Below are 24,238 nucleotides of genomic sequence, written 5' to 3' on the forward strand. Positions count from 1 at the left end.
ATATCAAACAACTAACACACAAGAAAGTGTTTCTTATCCTAGATTATACTACACTAACTTGTGGAAGTTTAACAATACAAAAAAGCACTTTATAACAATGAAGAAATCATAGTTCAAGTTGATCCATTATAGTTATCAAAAAAATCTCATTGCTTATAACTTCTTATTCCCCAGTCTTCAGAAGAAAAATTCTAACTTAGTAATTGCATGTAATATAATGAAGAATAAGGGTTTTTGGAGAGAGAGAATATTTTTATTATACATCCCAATAATGCAAGAGCATGCTCCACTTCAATTACAGAAACACTGCATGTTAAAAGCATCAAAACAATTCTTCCCCTTACCCTTAGTTCAGATCTTGCTCCTCAAGATTTTCTATTTCTTAAGCTTGACGATGAACTAAAGGGGCACCATTTCGCATCAGATACTGAACTAATAAACATCACTCACTGATGTATTCAGAAAATGGGGAAATAGGACCAGTGTATGGGGATTATGCCAAAAAGCTTTATATATTTTTAATTTAATCTGTCTCAATCATGATTGATTATTTTGCATCAATTCCCACTGTAAGGCAAATGCCCCAAAACCTCTATAAGGTAATAAACAGCTACCTTACAGACAGAAGTGTCTCAATATGCACAAGGTTCCAGGAATTGACATGCCCTGTGAATAAAGGCTGTCCGCAGGGTTCAATCCTTGGCCCTTTCTTTTGGAACATTGTTCTGGACGAATTTCTGGCCTTGGATCTGGGCCCCGTGGAAAACCTGGCATTTGCAGGTGACATGATTTTCCTTGTAAAAGATAACTCACGAGTGGTTGTAGAGCAAAGAGCAAACACCGCCCTCTTGCAGCTGCAGGAGTGGGCACAAATGCACATGCTCAAAATATCGCCTGAAAAAACTAAACAAATACTTCTAAAGGGCAATTTGTACATAAGCAGATGTCCACAAATCAAAATTAACACAATTACTATAAAAATGGTAACAGAACTAAAATATCTTGGAGTGGTCTTTGATTCAAAACTAACTTTTACCCCCATTTCATCTTCTTGGCGAAGTAAGTAAGAAATTACACAGGTATGATTGCCAGGATCAGTCGAGCAGACTGGGGGCTCAAAAGAAAGACCCTGGCGGTCATATACCGTGCAATGTTCCTACCTGTTATCACCTATGGAGCCGGTGCGTGGTTCATCCGCTCGGCCATAGTAAGAAATAGGAATAAATTAGAATCAATACAAAGGACAATACTACTCACTATTACCAAAGCATGTTGCACAGTAAGCACACCTGCACTACAGTTGCTGGCCGGAACTCTCCCACTTTACCTGGAAGTAGCCAAAAGAGGCTTATATTATAGATTTAAAAAAGGTATACCTATAGAATTTCTGGGGATAGCCCTTGATACAACCAACACCTTCAATGATGAAAGAAAAAGAATAGCCACAAAACTTCAAGAACTATGGCAAACAAAGTGGGAGCAGGAAACCAGAGGTTTTGTTACCAAACGGTTTCTGCCAAGGGTGTCAATGGTTAGCCTAAAGCCACCTAAGTGGTATGCCCCTGGACTTTTTACAACATTTATATTGACAGGTCATGGCTCCCTAAAGCCGAAACTAACCTCCTTAGGCCTGACCGATGACCCAAACTGCACTGTGGCGAAAGTGAAGACTGGGCACACATTCTATATGAATGTATAATATATGACATCCCCAGAACAGAGCTAATAGCACAGATTGGTCCCCTTTCCCAGGGGAGAAGAACATCTGTTCATCATAGAAGAGCAAAATTATAAAGCTTTTACATCTTTCACACAGAAAGTATTCCAAATGTGCAGAGCAATCCAAAGAATGGCAATTCAGCCTCCCAGCAATTAAACAATAATCAATAGTAAAATTGCCCAAGTTTCCCACCACGCCCAGATGATGACTTAAAAACTGTTAGGATAGCAGTATTCTGCACCCTAACAGAAACCTGACATAACAAAACTCCCCAGAACTACCCTGCCATCTAGTGCCCCACACCAAATAAGTAACCATGCAGGGGAGGAAGATGTACAGGCAGCCAGGGAAGCAGATTAACTGAAAATATCAGTAAGCTAGTAGCAAGGGGATGCAATGTAGAATGAATGAATGAAAATGAAAGATAGAATAAATAGGCTGGGCACTGAGTGAACTAGGAATTATGGTAAAAGGGAATAAATGGCAGTTTTGGTGAAAGAAAGAGTGACCTAGCATGAGGGAAAGAGAGAGTGAATGGGAATGAGTGGAAGAGCAAATGTAATTGGCCGAAAGAATACAAAGTTAAAAAATAACTTACATTACTTTACATATAATGTACTAACAAACATTTACTAATCGCATAAACACTATCACTGCATTCTCCCCTAGCCTGCAAAAAAAAAAAAAAAAAAAACAACTTGCGGCTAGGACTGCACCACAACTGAAGAATAACAGTAAGTTGAGGTGGCCAGAGAGTGCAGTGCAGAAAGTAAGAGTCGAATAAATGAGATGAGAGCTAGAAGAATGAATAAAAGTGTAAGCGTGTGAGAAAAAGAACACAAACCATAAATGCCACAGTTAAGTACACTAACCCTAGTTTTAATTAGTATTTAAATTTACACTTCACATCATTGCGTCCCTGCCTGGTGTGTGAGAAAAAGATGAATGGTTGAGAGAAAAAAAAAAATAATAATAAATAAATAAATAAATATATATATGTATATATATAAAAAACTTGGAAAAAAAAATTATAAAATAAGAAAAAAGTATTAAAAAAAAAAAAAGAATGCAAGTAGAGTGAGAATGCAGATTATGAATGAAGTAAATGTTGTGTCTCCCACCCCCTTGCCTGGTGGGTTCCCCACTGCCAACTAACATATCCCACCCCCGGGGCGGGATGGGCAGCTTGACCTTCATACCGGATTCGACACTCCCTGAAAATGACACCGACGAAGACATTCTTCTGCGCCTTTGCTGCCAACACGCCACTGGCAATCTGAACTGGGCACTCTAACCTGGTTCCCTTTAAAACCCCATCCCAAGGCAGGGGAGGGAGGAGACGGAACTCTGTCTCCTTTCCTCCCCGCCTACCCCCATACTTTGCCTGGTGGGGCTCGTTTCCACTGACCTCTTTAGGGATGCCTACTCTATCGTCCCTATTCTTCTATCTGTTCCCCCCCCGTCTCCAGTCTCCCCCTCTCACTAAATCGACCGAGTTATGGCGCAAAATTATAATCGTCTAAATTCTACCGGTTTTGTGTAAATTTCTAAGACAACTAACTAACATTATTAGCTTTTATCTAGTGTATAGTCTCACATGTCTAAATTTAATAACATCAAAATTTTGCCCAACCTATTTGGCCTTTAACACATCTCTTTAGCGTTCAACCCCAACCAGCGATTTCCTAACAGCAATCCCATTAAGCATTAATGTCAAACGCATAATTTTTTTTTTTCTTTTTCAGGTCCTAGCCACTGAAATCTCAGGAAATTAGGTGGCAGGACCTGCCAGAGCAATTTGTTGTGATACTGGATACACCTGGCTAGCCTCCGCATGGCAGGGTATGGGCAACGTCGGGCCCCACTAGGGGCCTGGTGGCCAATAAGCCAGATAAACAATGGGCACAACATATCACACTGCACAGACACGGCCCACACACTTTCAAGTCTCTGGCTTGACAATGTACTGTCCTCGATACAGCAAAACACACGTGGAGATGGGAGAAATCCCAGGTGCCGTCTGACACGAACATACCTTGTAAGCCGGAGCAAGGTATGAAATTAACATATTAATTACATTTAATCAGTCCAAATTTTTCACATTACCATCACTGGCAAAGCAGCAGGAAGGGACCCTAGGGTTGTGGGGGATATTTGAACACAATAGTTGAAATCAAATCAACATTTGTACCTTTCATCATATAGATAAAGCATGAAATCCTGCTAGATGCACGTGGTAGATTGGGAAAAAAAAATTCATGATGTATGTGTCGACATTCAAATGAATAAAACTTAAGAGCATATGTAAATTGTCTGCTAAATAATGTTGGCCATCAAATTCAAGATCTGTTATTTATTTTGCACAATATAACATAACTTAACCAACAAAAAATTTTTACATTGAAACTTAGTTTTATGGAACGCAGTGAATTTTCTACACCATATATTTTACACATTAAATAAAATACTATAATTTTACACTATTTAGTTTTGAGATTTTCTCTGGTGGGATCATGAAGACAAATGGGCAAAAGTGAGCCAAATAAAGTATGCTGAATTACTGGAAACTTCCCCAAAACCTAAAAGAAAGGAATTAAACCAGAAATTAGTGTTTAAAAAAATAATAATAAAAATAAATTAATTAAAAAATACAACATGGTTGAAATTTTTATACTATTTTGTTTTATTAATAACACAAAAACACAAATATTTATTTGGTATTATATTTGCTTCATTGATGGTAATGGAAGTGAATTCCTTGTTTTTCTTATAATTACAGTAAAATATAAATTATTAAGTATATCCTTACTTTTGGCCAACCTCTGTATATTTTATGGAACACAGTGAATATGATAAGAGATGTGAACTGTTTAATGTAAGAAAGATGCATCCTACAACTGAATGAGTTTAAGCTAGTTACACCATTTCCAAGAAATACAGCAGAGAAAAAAAAATAATAATAAAAATAAAATAAAATAACAATAAAAAGAGTTAAATTTCATTCTAGCTTATATCTCATATCTGTGAGCTTAAATAACAACACCTAATTAAATCTTCTTTGTAACAGGCATTATAACAATTACTCATTTGTTAAAACACTCAATTTTTCTAGTTACAAATAGGCATATAATTCACAACCTGAAATAACCATTACTGTTGAGGATTGTTTGATTTTTTTCTGTTAATCTTACCATATAATCTAACACATCAGCTGATTCATAAAATGTTCTTATAAATTATGAACAGTTATTTTCAAATGATAAACATAAAAGCACAATCACAGTGACAGCTCAAAACCTTTAAAATAATTTAATAACAGCCAATAATTTATGAACAGGCAATTTATTAAACACGAATGTTGTGAAAGTTCAAAAACCAGCTTAATACAATCTTATCTTCTGTAATAATCTGTTACTAGTCTATACTTATGAGGGGGGGGGGTATCAAAATGTTTTTCCCCGAACATGTTCTGTGTCCCAGGATGTGGCGCGCAAACTTATTTGCTTGTGACCCCCTTTATTAAACATAAAATCGACGTGACCCCCAATGTAAACCCCGAGGTAGAATGACCAGATTTTTAGAGAAGAAAAATTGCATTTTATAAATTATGTAGTAGAAAATTTTATTGGAATACTGAGAATAAAAAAATGTTTCCTTTTTAATTTACATATTGAAATAATTGTTTAATATTTTAATTGAATACAGCAAAAACAACAAATCAAATTCTTAGTCTTTAATTAAGATCACAAAACAAAAATGAACAATTACAAAACAAAACAATTAATGAGAAGGACGAGCTTGGATAACCGATAATATTTGGTGCAATATTTGAAATTACTAATCTTGTGTCATCTTCTGGATCAAGTCTGGAATGCTGTTTTGTTTTTATAGCTGTTAATTTTGAGAAACCAACCTCACATAAATGTGTAGACCCAAAAGGTAGCAATCTCTGTATCGCCATTTTCGATAATTCTGGATACTCGTCTCAAAGAGAAAGCCAAATTTTTTTCCAAGTAGTCTTGAAGCAAGCATGTAATGCTTTGTCAGACGACAGGTCGATAAAATCTTCCGTTTGCTGACTGGTAATTTCTGGATATGAAGAAATATCAAACGCAAAGGGATCACAAATCCAATACAACTTTTTTTCTGGAGATACATTAAATCGTTTGGAAAAATTCTTAATTAGCACTGTTAGGTGGGTGGCAATGATAACTCAATTGTAAAATGTAATTAATATAACAAAACCAGAAAAGCATGGGAACATTTCAGTATTATTACACCCAAATTCAGTTTTCCAAAGATGAAGCTTCCCTTTGAAAGCTTCTATTTTATCATTGGTTATAAATATATTTGTTCCCTGTCCTTGAAGACTTAAATTTAAATCATAAATTTATCAAATACATTGGATTCCGGTTATTTGGGCCACCAGTTAATCGGGGAAGCTGTTGATTTTGGGACAAATCTTAAAGAACAGAACCTAATTGAGAAATTAGCAAGGTTTTCTTCACTTAATTGGGACAACATGCCATTTAATTGGGGCAGGAGACCACAGTACTCGAGATTACCCTATGATTAGCCAGCGGGTGGTTGATTGCTGGAACAAACTTCCATCTGTTGTAGAAGTTGATAGCTTAAACAGATTCAAGGCAGAACTAGATAAACATTTGGAGCAAGTGGATGGATAAAATGAGAAGGTGTGTGTGTGTGTGTGTGTTTTTGTTTTTTGCTGATGCTATATAAGCTTGCTTTCTTGCATCATGTGCCCTTGGTAATGCTAATGATTGTCTCTGACCATACTACGTGGTCCAGTCGGATTTCCGGAGGTCATAACCATTAGCAGCAAATTAAATTATAATAAAAATAAAATAATAAAATTTCCGGTTTATTGGGCTTTTCTGTTAGTGCAATCTATTATAAAGGGATAATAAACTCGATCTGATTGAATCTGCGATAATACAGACACCTGGAATTGTGTGGGTTTTTATATTATTATGGTGAAATGTATTTCCCCTTCAGCGAAACCTTCAATCATATTTGAAACATAAATTTTCAGAATCTTCTCTTCATACATAATTTTTAAGCTTCGTAACTTGTTAATCTGTTCTCACTTTCACATATCGTATTAGTGTTATTGATTGTGTATCTTTTTTTTTTTTTTTTTACTGTTTTAAATTTTAACCCCCCCCCTCCAAATGTCAGTGAACAGAAATATCAACTAGTTAGTATGTACATATTACAGTATGTATTAATTAAGCTATGCATGTAAGCGTAAATTTATTTTTATTTTGCTAACCTGTGGAAAATATTCTTCCATTTTTCACATCATTTAATTTTTTAATTGGTAAGGTAATAAAGTGTAAATTTGTGCTTAATATATCTTCACTTTTATAACCTATGGATAATATTCCTCCTATTTTTGCTTATTACAATTGCTGTTTAATAGAATTAAAATTCAATTAACAAATGTGATCACAATGACCAGCACTTACTACATACAACTATTTTACTATGGTGAGTCCATCGTAACGTGATTTGATTGCACAGAGAATCAATCGTAAAGCGGGGGTCCACTGTATTTTTAACTATTTATGTGAAACTTCGCATAATTGAGGCAGCTGCTTAATTGGACCAAAATGCACTTTCCCTATGTGTCCCAAACAACTGGAATTCACCGTATATCAGCAAGGGAACTAAAATTTCCAAGCCATTTTTGATTTGTAAACAACTGAGCAAGGTTCTGATTTTTATTCGATAAAAACAATAAACTTTGTCACAACACTGCCACTGGACAACACCTCACTTTCATATATAAAAGAAGCATTTCATCCTATTTTGTTACAAAGCATTGTGAAACGTCTGCTATTTAAGCTTCTACGTTTTAATGAAGTTGATTGCACGTACCACATCTTTCAAAACTTTGTGCAAATCAGTTTGCATTTCCTTCACTACTAATGCTTCCCTATGTACTGTATAATGCAATGATTCAAAACTACATTTGGAGTAATTCCTTTACTTTGCCTTTCAAGCCTTTATTTTATCCTGTTAATGCAGTTGCACCATCAGTACAAATTGCAAAGCAGTTGTTCCATGTTAGATTATTTGTTTGAAAGAAAATATTTATAACATCAAAAATCTCACCTGTCGTCCTTCCAAAGCTTTGCAAAATAGAAAATTCTCCAAAATATCTCCCTTGTAGCAGTATATCACATATACAATAAGTTGAGCAAGGTTTTAAATATCTGTTAATTCATCTAACTTTATTGCAAAAATTGGACTTTCAATTGATTTAATAAACTGAATTTTATGTTGTCTGCGATAACTGCAATACACTGCAAGACTGTGTCTCTGGATAGAGGAAAGGTATTTAAATCGTTTCTGAACTTTTCTCCAGGCATAATTGAAATAATTTTTATTGTAGCAGGGAGAATGAGATTCAGCAATAGTATGTGAATTCAAATTTTTTTCAATTAAATATGAAACTTCCACCGATGATGCTCTAAAAGTTTTACAAGGAACTTCATGAAAGATTTCAGACCTTGTATAGGATCAGCATATCTATGGAAAAAGAATTTAGTTTTTTTTCATTAGCTATTGACGTTTCGTATGTAAGTGTCTTTTTCATTTAATAGGTTTCATGCTTTTGTTAGCCAGTTTTTTGTAACATACACACAAAGGACATTGCTCATCATCAAAAAGACTGTAAGTAAAGCTATACTTCATAAATTCTTCTTGATATTTTCTATTCTTTTTGATTTGGAATATAATGGCTCTCTACCAGAAATTGGTGGTTGCTACACTTGAAATAACGTTCGAGTCCAAATTTTCATGATATATTTCTTACCCTTTCAGCTTCTGTAGTATCCGTAGCAATATTATTGTCGTCACTCCTCAACTGTTCTGTTGAGGAGTGACCCAATTGTCCATGTAAAATATATAAAAATGTATATTTTTTCTTCTTAAAACAACGATAATATAAAAAGTAGCAAAAGAATGAAAAACACATCCAAGTTGACATGAAAGCACCGAAATATGAAGCAGAATAAAGCGTGCATGCAACAGACTTGTTATTTAATGCCACTGCATATTTGCACCTCTGGCCTTTGGGCAATTTGAGAATTTGTGCCACAGGAAGCGTGAATTAAGAGCTAAAGGGCTACAGTTCAGCAATTGAGTAGTACTGAGAAGTCACACTAGTCAGCTGTTTTCTGTGTGTCCACAGCCAGTGAGCAAATTAAGACGTATTCCCCCACATGGACAATAAGTAAGAAAGCCACCTGCATCACACGTGACACCACCCTAAAAAATAAAGAGTGGCAATAGGATTCAATCGTATCTCAGATGTCATTCAAGCAGTAAGGTCTCTACACCTACAGTATTGAAAAAGTAATTTTAACAACAGGTTTTTTAGCTATTATGTACACAAAAACTAATTTTATTTAAAAATTGCCGTGACCCCTTTAATTTATCCTTCGACCCCTCTGGGGGTCATGCCCAATAGTTTGCACACCGCTGTCTCGGTAGGTTGAGATTTGGAACATATGTCACTCCTTCTCTATGTAATCACCACCCAAAGCAACATTTTTCCTATCTTTTGCAGCACTTACTTATGCCATTTTTGTAGAAGGTCTCACTTTGCTTGAAACCATGCTTCTGTCACAGAAAAAATTACCTCTGCATTGCTTTAAAAAAAAAAAAACCCTTTGATGCAAAAATGATTTCATTTGTGGAAAGAGGAAGAAGTCAGAAGTTTCCAAGTTTGGGAATAAGGCGGGTGGGACAAGATACGAAGTCTTAACTTCTGGACAATATCAGTGATTGCAACAGCATGCCTTTGCTGAGAATCACTTCCGCTTTTCCTTAGTTTCCATATGTAACTGCTTCAGTAAGTTGCTGTAGTAATGTGCATTGATGGTGGTACCCTTCTCCAAGTAATCTGTGAGAATAATGCCCACCCCATCCTTCAGAAATGACAGCAACAATTTCCCTGCAGAAGGTTGTTGTTGTTATTTGGTTTTTAGGAGCATTAGCAACTAAGGCCATATTGCTCTGGGGATATGCGGTGGTCATTCCCTGACCTTTCTGCATCCTTCGTATTTGGTGGTCACGGGCTCGATTTTTTTTTTTTTTTTTTTTTTTTTTGATTTGGTAGTTGTTGGCGCATCGGCTTCTGTGGCCATATTGCACCTCCCAAGGTTTTTTGCAGTACTTTGATCCAAGTCCGAGGCGGGAATCGAACCCGCGACCTTTGGGTTGCCGGGCAGGTACTTTACCCACTCGGCTAGCCCGGTTGGCCACGGGCTCGAACCCCGGTCTAATGAAGAAGCATGTGCTATGCACTGCTGCTGCTGCTCCTGCCCACCTGGCTACGGAGGTGCCACAGGTGGGCAGGAGCAGCAGCCCTAGCCTTTTTGGGAGTTGGTGATGATTGATATTTCCATTTTTTTTTTTTAAACCTGTTTTGTTTCTGGGTCAAAGCGATATATCTGCTACTCATCCATATTCACCAATCGGGAAAAAAAACTAACCAAGATGTCTGTCACACGTGGGAATACAGCAGAGCAGACTTGCCTTTTTTATTTCCTGAAGACATGTGAGCAAGTGAGGAATCCATCATGCTGAGACCTTATTCATATTCCAAATCATTGTGAATTATGCTCTCCACTGATCCACAGTTTATCCCTATCTCAGAAAGTATCTGTTTAATTGTTATCCAGCAGTCACTGAGCATCAACTGTTCAATTTCTCCAAGAACTCCGAAGTGTTAAGATGTGGTTGGCCACCTGCTTCTTTCCTCATCACGGAAGCTCTCCTGCTGCACTTGTTTCCACTTGTTTTACATCATACGATGGACAAATATCCATATACAATGTAGACATCTCTTCATGGATAGTACTTGAGCTGTTTGCCTTGAAAAAACAGGAATATGATAATGGATCGATATTAAACTTTATCTACGATGACACTATCACACATTCTGCTCTCTAACAAAAGAAACATAAGCAATAAAGTGTCTAGCATATATTACAGGCATATAATACACAGAAAAAATAAATAAATAAAGATTGCATCTCTGTACAAAGTCCCAAACTCCATTAGCACAGGGCATTCTGAAAAATGTGCAAAATGAAATGATGATCTCAAAGTTGAGACAGTAAAGTAAAATGCCTAAGAATTAAAACTGAAAATAGTCTGAGACTATGTTAAGTGGATAAACTATTTGCACAAGTAAAGTATATTATCCCCTTTCACCAGCTGTGCCTGAGAGTTAAATTCACTCTGACTGGGCCTTTCAACAAGATGCTACCCGAGATATTTGAAAGTTAGAAATTAGCTTCATATTTATGGAGTCAGAGCTTCATGAAAATAATTTTCATTATTCCTGCAGCTGAATACTGGTTTCCCATCCCTACTTTAAACAGAATGAAGAACACTGCACTGAATTTGAACGAAACTATATTTATGACTAAGCAACTGCTTACAGGCATATATTCAGTTATACAAACCAACAAAGGAACACATTTAGAGTAACAAGAAAATAATTTAGGCAAGAATTTTAGAAGGCCATACATATATTATGATCTAATCTAGCTCTTCGCTGACAGTAAAGAAATATGAGAGTCCACAGTTCACATGGGAGTAGGGATTTGTGTTTCTTCCTAAGGCTACAAGTCACCAAAACAGATATAAACATGCACAGGTATACCTGATAGGAACAAAAGTTAATGATATCACAGAGCAATTACATTTTAAGGATGCAAAAGGTGATACTGTTATATATGTAGTTTTTTTTTTTTTTTTTTTTGTTAGTTGTTGGCGCATCGGCTTCTGTGGCCATATTGCACCTCCCAAGGTTTTTGTATTTTCTACTCTGATACAAGCCCGAGGCGGGATTCGAACCCGCAATCTCTGGGTTGCCAGGCAGGCACTTTACCCACCCGGCTTGCCCGATCGGCATATATATATGCAGGTACTAATGAAATGATGTTGGGACAATATGAAGTGTTTAGAATATCCATCCAACTATGATACGAAGCAGTTTGTGGTATGTGCCTTGTCAATTGATTGCAACTCTGAAAGATCATGCATGCTCATGGGGTAGAATTTTTCTTAGCATGTCCACAGAAGTAACTGCCTTTATAGAGCTTTGATACATTTGATTAGAAGAGGTACAAGAATATTTGCTAATATTACTGGGGCAGTGTGTGAGTTTTGGGAAACTACTAGGTAGCAACTTAATAATAGTTAAAAGCAGAGAGACTTGATTCCTGAACTACTTCAAACCATCCCAGTGGGACAAACAATAATTTGGAAAATAGTGAAGGGAGTACAGGGCCTGCTGGTAGCCTATAGTGAAATGTACAACTAGAAAATTTGCTAGTACTTCATTTGGGAAAGCACTGTCATAAAGTCAAACAAAATGTGTTGGGGTTACAAGAGAACTTAAGACAGAACCTCCAATGGTAATGCTAGGCATTTTCATGGGATATCTCTCATAAGCATACAGTTAATAAATTTAATGAATTTGAAGCACTTATTAAAACTGGTTAACTTCCAACATAATGGGACATCAGAAACTGGATAAAGAATTTAAATATGGTAACCAGAATGAGTACAGGAAAGGCAGAAATGGAAGAAGGGATTATTGCTATGCACAAATATTCAAGAAGAGCATGTCCAACAAATGAGAAATTTCAAGGTATTCAGTTAGACTGTGATAAAAGTGATAGGAAATCAAAATTAAGACTGGAGTTAATGGAGAGGGATATGCCTTCCAACTGAGCGCTATGAATATGAAAACAATTACGGTATAGTTTAGGGCTAAATAGTTACGTTAAACTATTTACGTAATTAGGTTACGTAAATAGTTTAACTAATGTACAAGTTAGTGCATTTGCATCATTTCTGTATACAGCCAACTACATAAATAGTTATAAATTGGCATCATTAATTGGGTGGGCAGGTACCCTGGTGTTGCAATGATGACAACACTGATGAGGAGCCAATAAGCTCCGAAACAGTGCTGTATGGGTGATGGTATCTGCTGAGAATAAGTAACAACAGTCTTCTCCTATGGTGAAGTGTTACTTATTTGAGGTAGTGCAATACTATGGCAACTCGTTGTGAAGGTATTCACAATATGAGATATACTTAATGATGCCAATTTATAACTACTTATGTAGTTAGCTATGTACAGAAATGATGCAAATGCACTAACTTGTACATATGAAAACAATTTATGTAGATATGGAGTTATCACGAAAGGGCCTTGTGTACTGGGGTCCATAGTTAAGAAAAATACAGTATAATCCAGTGAATATATTTAAATAACACAATAAATACAATAAGATACAGTAGAAGCTTTCGAGGCTGATGAGTCTATTTATCAACTAATAGATTGAAATTTGAATACAACTGATATAGTTATGAGTGCAGTGAGCTGAGAGTGAAGTCACGTTATTCAAGCTGGTTTCCTATTGTTGTCACACGGACATGCGCTGTTTTACTCCAGCATTTCTCGAGGTGTAGAATGGTTGTCTCCAGGATGGGGTGCATTCTCATGAGCGGTTTATGGCCTTGGGATTGTTCAACATATTAAGTGACTCTAGCCATGCGCGGTGGCAAAAGTGTCGCGAGTGGTCCACTATTTCGAAGCCACATTTGGGATCGAGATCGTGGTTAGTGGCCCAAAAATGTTCCGCGACTGCGGACTGGTCAGTTTCGGCAAGCCGGATTGCTCTGTCATGCTCCGTAAGGCGATCACCTATGTAGCAACCTAAGTTGCTACATAGGTGAGACATCAAGATGTCTTGATGTCTCACCTATGTAGCAACTACCACAGTCTCTGCAGGTGATGCAGTATATTACATTGATGCTTAAGAGAGGTGTGACAGGGGTCTTCACACTGGAGACAAGCGAACGTAGGTTTCTGCAGGGTAACTGTACACATTTGATGTTGTAATTTCTGAGGATTTTTGAGATCGGAGTTTGTAAGGATAGATCTGACCAAATGTGAATATCCATCCCATGTACTAGACAGATGCCTATTACAAGCACAAGAACTTGCATCCCACCCAAGACAATATACAATCCGCCTACACTCCCTACTATCCAGGCGTGTCAGGTCAGATCTCAAAAATCCTCAGAAATTACAACATCAAATGTGTACAGTTACCCTGCAGGTCTCTGTGGACTGGTCAGTTTCGGCTTGCTGAAACTGACCAGTCCGCAGTTGCGGAACATTTTTGGGCCACCAACCACAATCTCGATCCCAAACGTGACTTCGAAATAGTGGACCACTCGTGACACTTTCACCACCGCGCATGGCTAGAGTCACTTAATACATTGAACAATCTGAAGGCCATAAACCGCTGCAAAGGCATGAGAATGCACCCCATCCTGGAGACAACCATTCTACACCTCAACAAACACTGGAGTAAAACAGCACATGTCCGTGTGACAACAATAGGAAACCAGTTTGAATAACGTGACTTCACTCTCAGCTCACTGCACGCATAACTATATCAGTTGTATTCAAAATTCAATCTATTAGTTGATAAAGAGACTCGTCAACCTCGAAAGCTTCTATTGTATTTATTGTGTTATTAAATACATTCACTGGATTATACTGTATTTTTCTTAGATATGGAGTATTATTTTGGAAGACAATTTTCAGAAAGAGACAGACTTGTGTGCACGTTCTTACTGAATAATATACTTGGACCAATCACATGACTGTTTCTTATATAAAAATGTGAGTGATACCACATATATAAAAAATATTCTTGACTTTAATTTAACAAGTATTGAGAATTTTCACACTAAGCAACTATTAGCGGGTAGTGATCATAATGAATTTGTGTGAGATACATCTAGAGAGAGAGATGCTGTGAAAGGTAAATGGAAATGCTTTAATTTTTGTAAGGGAAATAATAGCCTTGGACATTTGATTTCTATTCAATGGGAACAACTGGTGAACCCAAAAACAATTATCAATGCTAAATGGGAAATTTTCAAAGAATTAATTTTAAAAGCTATTCACCTTGGCACTGAACACTATGACAAAGTATAAATAATTTGCAATAAAGTTTTTAGAGACCAAACCACACTAAAACAGACTGAAAAGACTTGGGAAAGACAATAGGATTTTTTTCATACCACTAAAAGAAATAGACTGAACTCTATTTGTCTACAAGATGATACATCACTAATGACCCTCAAAAACTAGAACCCTATGCAAATGATCTAAATGAAATTTCTGCAACAATATCTATATCTGAACATTCTTTTCTTTTAGGCCTGACAGTATTATTAATTGACAAAAATGGTTGTGGGTACTAAAAAGCTTTGGGGGTCACTGAAAATGCATTAGAAGAGATGCTATCTTACTTAAATGTAATAAAAGTGCAAAGCTCTGATGGTATTTATCTAGGGATAATAAAGGAAGCAAAAGAACATATTTTCAAGTCCATATCTATTATAATGAATGCATTCTTAGTCTCAGGTGAAGTCCCAAAAGAGCAGAAATGTTTTTCAAATTTACAAAGTGAGTTCCAAGGTTCAAATGTTAATTACAGAAAGTATTATTAACTTCTGTGGCAGAGAAAATAACAATGTCCATGACTGCATTTCAAAAAAATTTGAACATGAATAAAATTTCATGCAAAACACAGCATGGGTTTTTTATAGGCAGCTCGAGTCTATAACAAATCTGTTCAGGTAATATGAGCTTGTCACAAAAGAACTGGATGCAAAAAATTTTGACACAGCACATCTAACTTCAATAAGTCCTCTAATATAGTCCCACACTATGGAAAAAATCATTCTACAGTGTGCATTGATGGATAAATTGATGGATAAAAGGTTACTTAAATGACAGAAGACAAAGGGTAGTTATGAATAATTATTTCTCTGAATGGACTAGGTTCCTAATTCTTTCCAATAATTGTTAATATATAAATGAAGGTAAAAACAAGAAATTTGATGTCAAAGTTTAAGTGGGGTGGTTCAACAGTAACCAAGTTATGTTGCTTCAACAAGACCCAGAGGGAAATTATTCAGTTGGTCTGAAAATGCCAGTTAATGTGCAATGTTAGTAAATGTTAAGGTCTACATTTGGGTAATAATAATCTTAGGTTTATTACCGGGGAAGTAACAAACTCAGTTATTAGTTGATCATGAAAAAATTCATAACGAGCTACTTTTGGGTCCCAAATTCATATAAAAAAATGGGCCAGATTCTGAATAGGTATGGAGCTGTGGCTGTTTTAATTTTAAAAATGGCTATGGTTAAAATTAACAAAATATAAATATCAATAAGCAGACATGTACCTAATATGAATAAACATTTTACTAGACATATGTCTGCTTATTCTTATTATTTTTACCAGTGAAAACTCCATTTTTTAAAATTCAAAGAGCCAGAACTCTGTAAATGTTTCAGAATCTGAACAAATTTCTTCCTTCTAAATTTCTGCAATTATGATTAAGACAAAGTTAAGAATAATTCTTTTGTCAGAGATTTGAAGACAGTTTGACTGTTATTCTGAATTGGAAAAAAAAAAAAAAAAAAAGAACTGATCTAAAGAAGAGAAATTTCTTTGTTCTTGTTAACTGCATGGCATGTATTCCAAAGTCGAGCTAGTAGATAATCCTAGCTCACTTGGAGATTCTTTTCTTTGTCACTGTTGTAAGGAGTGCACCGAACTTAAAGTTACAATTTGGTGCATTGCTAGAACAATTTAAGTCACTGAAAAAATGGGTGCGTGCCCTTGAGAATAATGTAACTGGGAGCTCGTCAGCGTCTCAAGATTCTAGCAACATAACAAGTGATGCACTCCCAATTCGGGCCCCAGAACAGAATAACCAGGTGCAAACTACTCTTGTTCGAAGGACTTAGTTTTATTAGGGGACTCCATTGTCAGGGAAACAGGAAATATTTTTTGTAATAAGGATAGGTGGACTAGAACGAGGGTATATCTGCCAGGAGCAACTATTAATGATGTCACCAACAGATTGTCAGATTTTAAGAGGGTAAAGAGAATATTATTATTCATGTGGGGACTAATGACATTAAGCATACAGGATCTGACAAATTGGTAGACAAATATAGGACCATGCTGAAGAAATGCCACGAGTTAGGTCACAATGTCTATGTGTCTGCAATTCTGCCAGGCATGATAGGAGGGATTATATGCTGAAAGCCTTGTGGATTAACTCAAGACTTAAAGGACTCTGCAAGGCTTTTGGGGGGGAAAATTTCTATCAGCATGGCCGACACGTAGGTGAAAGGAATCTGTTTTGTAGAGATGGGATACATTTAAACAAAGGTGGTGCAAGAGTTTTTGCCAGTATTATTGAGGATACATTAAAAGTTCAGGGAAATTGCTAGTTTGAGGGGGAGGGACAAGGGTAATATAGATACGCGTTTATCTGATAACATCGGTCAAATTAACACTTGCACATACCTCAAGAATTCTTGTTTGTTACTACAACGGAACATATTAGCAAGATGTTCTGAGGGCAGAAACGTTTCAAATGAGTGGGCAGCTAATACCAGGGAAGCGAGCTTAGTTAACTACTTAAATAACTTGTATAGTTAACTACTTAAATTACTTTAAGTAGTTAACTATACAATAATACTAAGTCTTAATTGTTTGTACAGTAATGTCAGAAGTGTTGTCAATAAAATGAGTGAATTTGAACTGCTCATTAGGACAAGTAATGCTGACATAATAGGGCTTACGGAAACATGGTGCCACCCGGAGATAGGGAAGATAGAAGGGGCGGTGGGGTCATGCTTCTTATCAAAAGCAGCCTGAGCATGATGAAAACCTTCGTGGTTTCAGACGTTTCACATGCTAATATAGAATCTGTATGGTGTGAGATAGTTGGAAGCAAAAGTATAACAAGATTGGGAGTAATCTACAAGCCAGGTGATTGTGAAGATTATGATAAGAGCCTCTACATGCAAATGGAATGACAAGTAAGCGTGAATGTCTTATTATGGGTGATTTTAATTTACCTCTAATTGATTGGAGCAAATGGGAGGGAAACTCCACACAGGGGACAAAATTTTTAAATCAACTAGATGATTGCTATTTGTATCAATATGTCAGGGAAAGTACTAGGGAAAACAATACTCTAAGACTTCATCATCATCCATGAACTAGATGACATAATAGAGCTGACAGTATAGGAACCAGCAGCAGGAAATGAACATGGAGTTCTACGGTGGACGAAGAAGAGAGAGGTAGCAGTAATTAAAGGCAAAGGAATGGGTTATAATTTCAGGAAAGGAAATTACGACAGCTTAAGGTGCTACATGGCCTCGATTAACTGGGTAAACATCTCACAGAGCAAATACAACTGAACTGTGGTATACCTTTAAAACATTAATCACAGAAGCCTTGAATGTGTATATACCATTAAAAAAATACTCCACGAGGAGGATTCCAAGTTGGATGAATAATGAAGTTGCCAGATTACTTGAACAGAAAAAGACAGCATGGAAAAGTCACAGAGCAATAAAAAGTACAGAAGCATATAACAGCTACAAATTAATCTGTAATAGTGCTACAAAAAACAGGTTAGGCTGGTAAAAGCCTAATTTATATGTGAAATTCTTCACATATATAAATGCAAAGAGAAGAACAAACCAGATTGGACCCTTATGTAATGGACGTGGGATAGTATTAGATACCCCCCAGCTGAAGTTGCAGATGAACTCAACAGTTAATTTGCATCGATATTTACAGAAGAAAAACCCTTTACGTCAATGAGAAATTATGGGAGTGAAGTTGGAAAAAAATGAAATTAATGATGTAGAAATTTCACGTTTATTTAATAAAAAAAACTTTTGCGCCTACAGGCCAGTAAGGCTCCTGGGGTTGATGGCATATACCCTATAATCTTAAGGGAGGCGGCAAGTGAGTGCAATGAACCACTGAGGCTAATTATGTAAGCATCACTGGACTTGGGAGTCATTCCGTTGGATTCAAAAAGTGCCAATGTATCTCCAATACATAAGGGCAGTTCTAAGAGTGAAGTGGGAAATTACCGGCCAGTTGGTCTAACTTCAGTAGTAGGAAAAATCATGGAGACAATGATCAAAGTTGGAATCCAGGATCATTTAGATAGAAATGGAATTCTGAAGGATACTCGGTATGGTTTTGTAAAGAGAATGTTTAACTAATCTGGTTAGCTATTTTGACAGGATCACTCAAGAGCTGGACTTTGGGAATAATTTCAACATTGTTTATTTGGATTTCAGCAAGGCATTTGACTCAGTCCCACATGAGCGGTTACTTTATAAGCTGGAACAGGTTGGAATCACAGGGGAAAATCCTTAGATGGATAGCTAGATGGCTTCAAGGCAGGAGGTAGAGGTTTTGTGATAAATGGTTATTCCTCAGATTGGGTTGATGTAAGAAGTAGGGTTTCCCAAGGATCAGTATTAGGACCACAGTTGTGTTTGATTTTCCTAAATGACATCGATGAAGGGATAGAGGGCAAGATGTCTAAATTGGCAGATGATGTAAAGATTGGTAGAGTAATTAATGATTGCTGCCAAGCAGAGCTTCTTCAGAGTGTTACCTAGATAGACTTCAGGGATGGTCAGAAAAATGGCAGCTATGCTTTAATCCAGCAAAGTGTAAGGTATTGCACCTGGGGAACAGTAACCCCAAAATAACTTATACACTTGGCAGAGTTGAACTAAAGCCGGTAGTGGAGGAAAGGGACTTGGGTATTACGATACGGTCAGACTAAGTTCTCTGAGCTTTGTACACAGGTTGCAAGGAAGGCCCATAGTGTCTTATCGATGATGTCTTGAACAATTGCTAATAGAGATAAGAACGTCATAATCCCATTGTATAAGGCTATTGTTAGACCACACTTGGAATACTGTGTTCAGGTATGGAGATCACACCAAAGAAAGACATTGTTCTTCTTGAAAGGGTCTAGAGATGGATAACTCGCCTGGTGAGATCGGCAAAAGAGTGTCCATGAGGAAAGACTTCAAATACGTGGGTTGGGTTGCAGAGCTTGGAAACTAGGCACTTTAGAGGACACTTGATTGAGGTGTTTAAGGTTCTGAGAGGCATAAGCAAAATGAATGAGGATGAAATTTTCATGGTTATAAATGATTCTAGAACTAGGTGCCATAATTTCAAGTTACGGGGGAATGTTTAGACTGGATTGCAGGGAGTTTTATTTGAGCCAGCGAGTTATAATTACTGGAATAAGTTACCTACACTGGTGGTAGAGGCTGACAGTTTGGGGAAATTCAAAGGTCAGCTGGATAATTAACTACAGGAGGAGGGGAAATGCTTAGGTTGTCCATTTCCCTTTCTCTTATTTATTAATTACACTACTCAACAAAATTTTTTTTTCATCATACCTCTGGAGTGAAAGTTCGTTATTCTGAACAAAATTAATGTCCCGATTATGAAAATATCAATCGTTTACTTTTGTCACATCTACATCATAAGATATATGCATTTTTTAAATTCCTTGTTTTTATACAATATCAGCATACATGTTTGCAATTATTACACACAATGTGTTACTTAGACATGTTTTCCCACTCAATGATTTCCTTTTATACTCCAGATTGCTGTCCAGTTTAAGGAACCAACAGTAATCTCCCATCATGGCAGAGTCCCAGCAACCTTGGTATCATTTTTCCATTACAGATACGTCCTAGTGGAAGCACTCTCCTTGTTCATCAGTGACATCTGCTAAGCTTTCAGGAAAGAAATCCAGATGAGAATGAAGGAAATGCATTTTCAATGACATTCGGCACCACACGCTCTTGTAACATTTCTGCAAGTTTGTCACCAGTTGCTCGTAGTTCTCTTCTTTTCTCTTTCCGAGGAATCCGTGTACCACAGCCTTGAAAGATCTCCATGCAGCCAGTTCAATATCATTCAGGTTTCTTTGAAATTCTTCATCTTTTAGGAGTTTTCTTATTTGAGGACCTAATGAAAATTCCTCCCTTCAGCTTTGCATGAGATAAATTTGGAAACATTTTCAGTAAATATGCGAATCCTCTGCTTTCTTTATTCAGTGCCTTAGTGAAATTCTTAATCAGTCCAAGCTTGATGTGTAAAGGGGGAAGAAAAACCTTTTGTGGATCAACCAATGGAACATACTTTACATTTCTTTTGCCAGGAATATATTCATCTCTCTCTCTCTCTCTCTCTCTCTCTCTCTCTCTCTCTCTCTCTCTCTCTCTCTCTCTCGTCCTAGTGTTGTACGACGTAGTGTTTGGCTGTTGCAGGACTATCCCACAAACACAGGAAACAACAGTATTTAGTGAAACCACATTGCAACCCAACAAGCAGTCCAATCATTTTGAGATCACCACAAATATTCCGACCATAATCATTATAACGTATAGCAGCAAGAATCTGAGACATACTATTGTAAGTTTCTTTCAGACCAACAGCACGAACAAGGAGAATTGATGGTAATGTATTTCCATTATGAAGCAATACTGCTATCAAACTTAGCTTTGACACATCAATGAACAAATGCCACTTAGAGGTATTGTGATCAATGTTCAGTTGGTGCATAAGACCAACGACATCTTTGCAGACATGTTGTTTTCCATTGCAAAATATCTTGAAAACTCTTCATTTTGCTTATGGTATATATATGTTTGTACCTTTGGTGAGTAAGTTTCATTAGTCTGGATCCGAGTAATTCAGCTTTCTCTTTGGGTAAGCCCAAGTCTATGATCAAGTCACTTAATTAATTCTTCCTGTTCAATGTAGTGTGGGACCTTTTCTTTTTCTGGCTCGTAGTCCAAATCATGTGAAGTACATGGTTCTGCGACACCTGGTAAAACGATTTCTTCTGTACCTTCATCACTACTTCCAATACCCCAAGATTTTGGTGGCACAGGTACTGGCAGTTCTTTACCGTGTGGCACTGGCCTAATTGTTGATGGGATATTTGGATATTTGATGCAGTGCACGCTCTTTTTGGAAATACCCTTTATTTTTGTCATGAAGAAATAGTAGTCGTCAAAATGATTCTTGGGCTCATCCTACACAATAGGGACGGCAATGATCTCAGTAATGCTCTCAGCTTGCCACATAACCACAGCCTTAAGTTTGTTGTACAAGAAATACAACAGATATGTGGAGTCCAATTTTTTTCTTGGTCACTGATCTTGCAGCCGAAGTACAATGAATATGCAACTTTTGTGACATTATATATTTTCTTTCTCTGAGTTTTTGGGGTTAAGTGTCCATAACAGAAGTTGTCTGGGTGACTGACACAAGTTCTGTGCTTTTTCTTCTCCATTTTAACAATGCATTAAACTAAAAACACTAAAAGCAAACAGAAGGTGAATTCTTGTAGCATAGTTTATCGTACACTATACTAAAATTAATAAAATGGTGTAATAAAATTAATAAAAATACTGACTTGTCTGAAAAAGTGCATCAAAATCAAAATATACTATATTGCAAGAACAATAATGATGTACTTGCTGAACTTTTAGCCCAGTAAACAAAACCAACCAAGTTAATAAGTTTAGAAATTGTATTTCGGTAATGATATCTTTGTATAGAATCCAGTTATCTATCAATATCTTAAAACTGAGATGTGATGGGAAATTTTTATGATTGATTTTAAATTCTATACATAAAACTTGACCAGAAACAACCACTGATTTGCTGGAGGTAAAAATCATGTTGGGTAGTGTTATTATTTTTTTAAATTTTTTTCTTATTATTTTATTTATTATTATTATTATTTTTTTTTTTGGCTGGTGCAGCATAAGCCATAGGCTTCCTTGCATCATGTGGCCATTGCTAATACTAATACAAAGGGATAGAAGGCGTGATATCAAAATTTGCAGATGGTGTTAAGATCGGCAAAATCGTTATAATGATCAGTGGCAAGCAGCACTCATTCAGGATGACTTGAAAAAACTTCAAAGATGGTTGAGATTTATAAAGGTTCTGAGAGATTAGTAAAATGAATGAAGGTGGAATTCTCACTGTTATGAAGAATTCCAGAACTAGGGGCCATAAATTCAAATTACAGGGGCTAAAGTTTAGATTAGATTGTAGGAAGTTTTCATTTAGCCCGTGAGTCACTGATTGTTGGAACAAGTTGCCCTCGCAGGTAGCTGAAGCTGACAGTTTGAATAAATTCAAATATCAACCGGATAGTTACCTGTGTGAGGAGGGAAGCATACAATTTGTGTTTTCTTATCTACTTTTTTTTTTTTTTTTGCCAGTGCAGTAAAAGCCTGTGGCTTCCATGCACTATATGGCAAATACTGTTACTATTTCTACTATATTACTTTTTAATGTTCTTTTAGTGTTTATTTTTACCTATCAACATTAATAAGGCAAAACTGTCAACCTGGCACTCCACCAGGTTTTTAAGAGTGATGTCCTCAGCGATTATGGGATTAGCTGATCCTTATTTGTCAATTTTCTTGGCCTGCCACATTATGAGGATGGAAGAATTTCAGTCTCCATCTTTTCAAAACACTGGCCACTGCTGCCTCAGAACATTTAGAACATATGGCAGAAGGTTCATGAAATCCTACTGTTCTTGACACCTTAAGTGCTTCCCACATAATTTTATATGGTTGTTTATTGTTAACTGCCCTTGTAGGAGATGTCCAGATACCTTTTGAGAGGATAGTGTGTATATATTAAATCAAACAAACTGCAATAAATAATTTCAGAAAATGTTTCAATTATATAATAGTTTAATAACTCACCTCTGCTTTATACATTTTGATAAGGCCTGTATTTACTTTGTTCCATGTTGGAACACCACTAATATTCCATAACTGATTAGAATGCTCCGCAAAGGGTCCAGTTTTAACCTATAAAAAGAAACATTTTAACATGAAACTACTTAGTAAACAGTTGTGATTATAAACGTAATCAAGAGAGTTTACCTTGCTCCTTATTACTATTTGGAGTTTACATACCAATTTCAGTTCTCAGGGTTAAGCAAAAGTTTAAAAGTTTTTATTTTTTATTATTTCTAATACAATACTGAATTCAAGAAAATAAAAGAATAGTAAACTATTTTAATTACAGTAATACCCCGAAGTTACGCGATAGGTGGGTCCGACGAAAATTGCTTAAGTCGAATTTGCGTAAGTCGGGGTACAACTTTGCTGCATATAAATACATATAAATTTTGTTTAATTGGGACCAAAGACTAACAAAAACACTAGTTTAGAAGAAAAATATTTAATAAAATTGCAGTTCTTTATACATATTAATACAAAATATGTACTAAAAAAATAAATGAGTTACATAAAAAAGTTATTTCGATGTCGATGGCTTCATAAAATCTAACAAATTCTTCTGAAGACACAGCGCCTTCTTTTTTACACGCAGAATTTCTTCGTAGCAAGCTAATAATTTTTTTATTCCTTGCTTTGTAGCTATAACGCGTTCTTCGTTGGAGTCAATGTTTTCTAAACTTTTAAAGCCCTTTTCAATTGAGCTGAGACCTTCTGTCAAGCTTGCAATT

The 24,238-nt window shown here is 36.3% G+C and overlaps 1 protein-coding gene across 3 annotated transcripts in view; it reads right to left on the reverse strand.

The window, feature by feature from the left end:
• Nucleotides 1-4,186: 4,186 nt before the first annotated feature.
• Nucleotides 4,187-24,238, reverse strand: part of LOC150089543 (serine/threonine-protein phosphatase 2A activator-like) — a 165,349-nt gene continuing 145,297 nt past the window's right edge. For all 3 annotated transcript variants that reach the window (XM_090368659.1, XM_090368660.1, XM_090368658.1), the window contains exons 9-10: nucleotides 23,469-23,576; nucleotides 4,187-4,299 (exon numbers count right to left, since the gene is read on the reverse strand). In XM_090368659.1, coding sequence (XP_090224785.1) covers nucleotides 4,201-4,299; nucleotides 23,469-23,576 — 207 coding nt within the window. In that variant the 3' untranslated portion in view covers nucleotides 4,187-4,200. The remainder of the gene's footprint in view (nucleotides 4,300-23,468; nucleotides 23,577-24,238) is intronic.

The sequence above is a fragment of the Mastigoproctus giganteus genome, chromosome 2 (assembly GCF_048544385.1).
Source record: "Mastigoproctus giganteus isolate SK-2022 chromosome 2, ASM4854438v1, whole genome shotgun sequence".
Lineage (NCBI taxonomy): Eukaryota > Metazoa > Arthropoda > Arachnida > Uropygi > Thelyphonidae > Mastigoproctus > Mastigoproctus giganteus.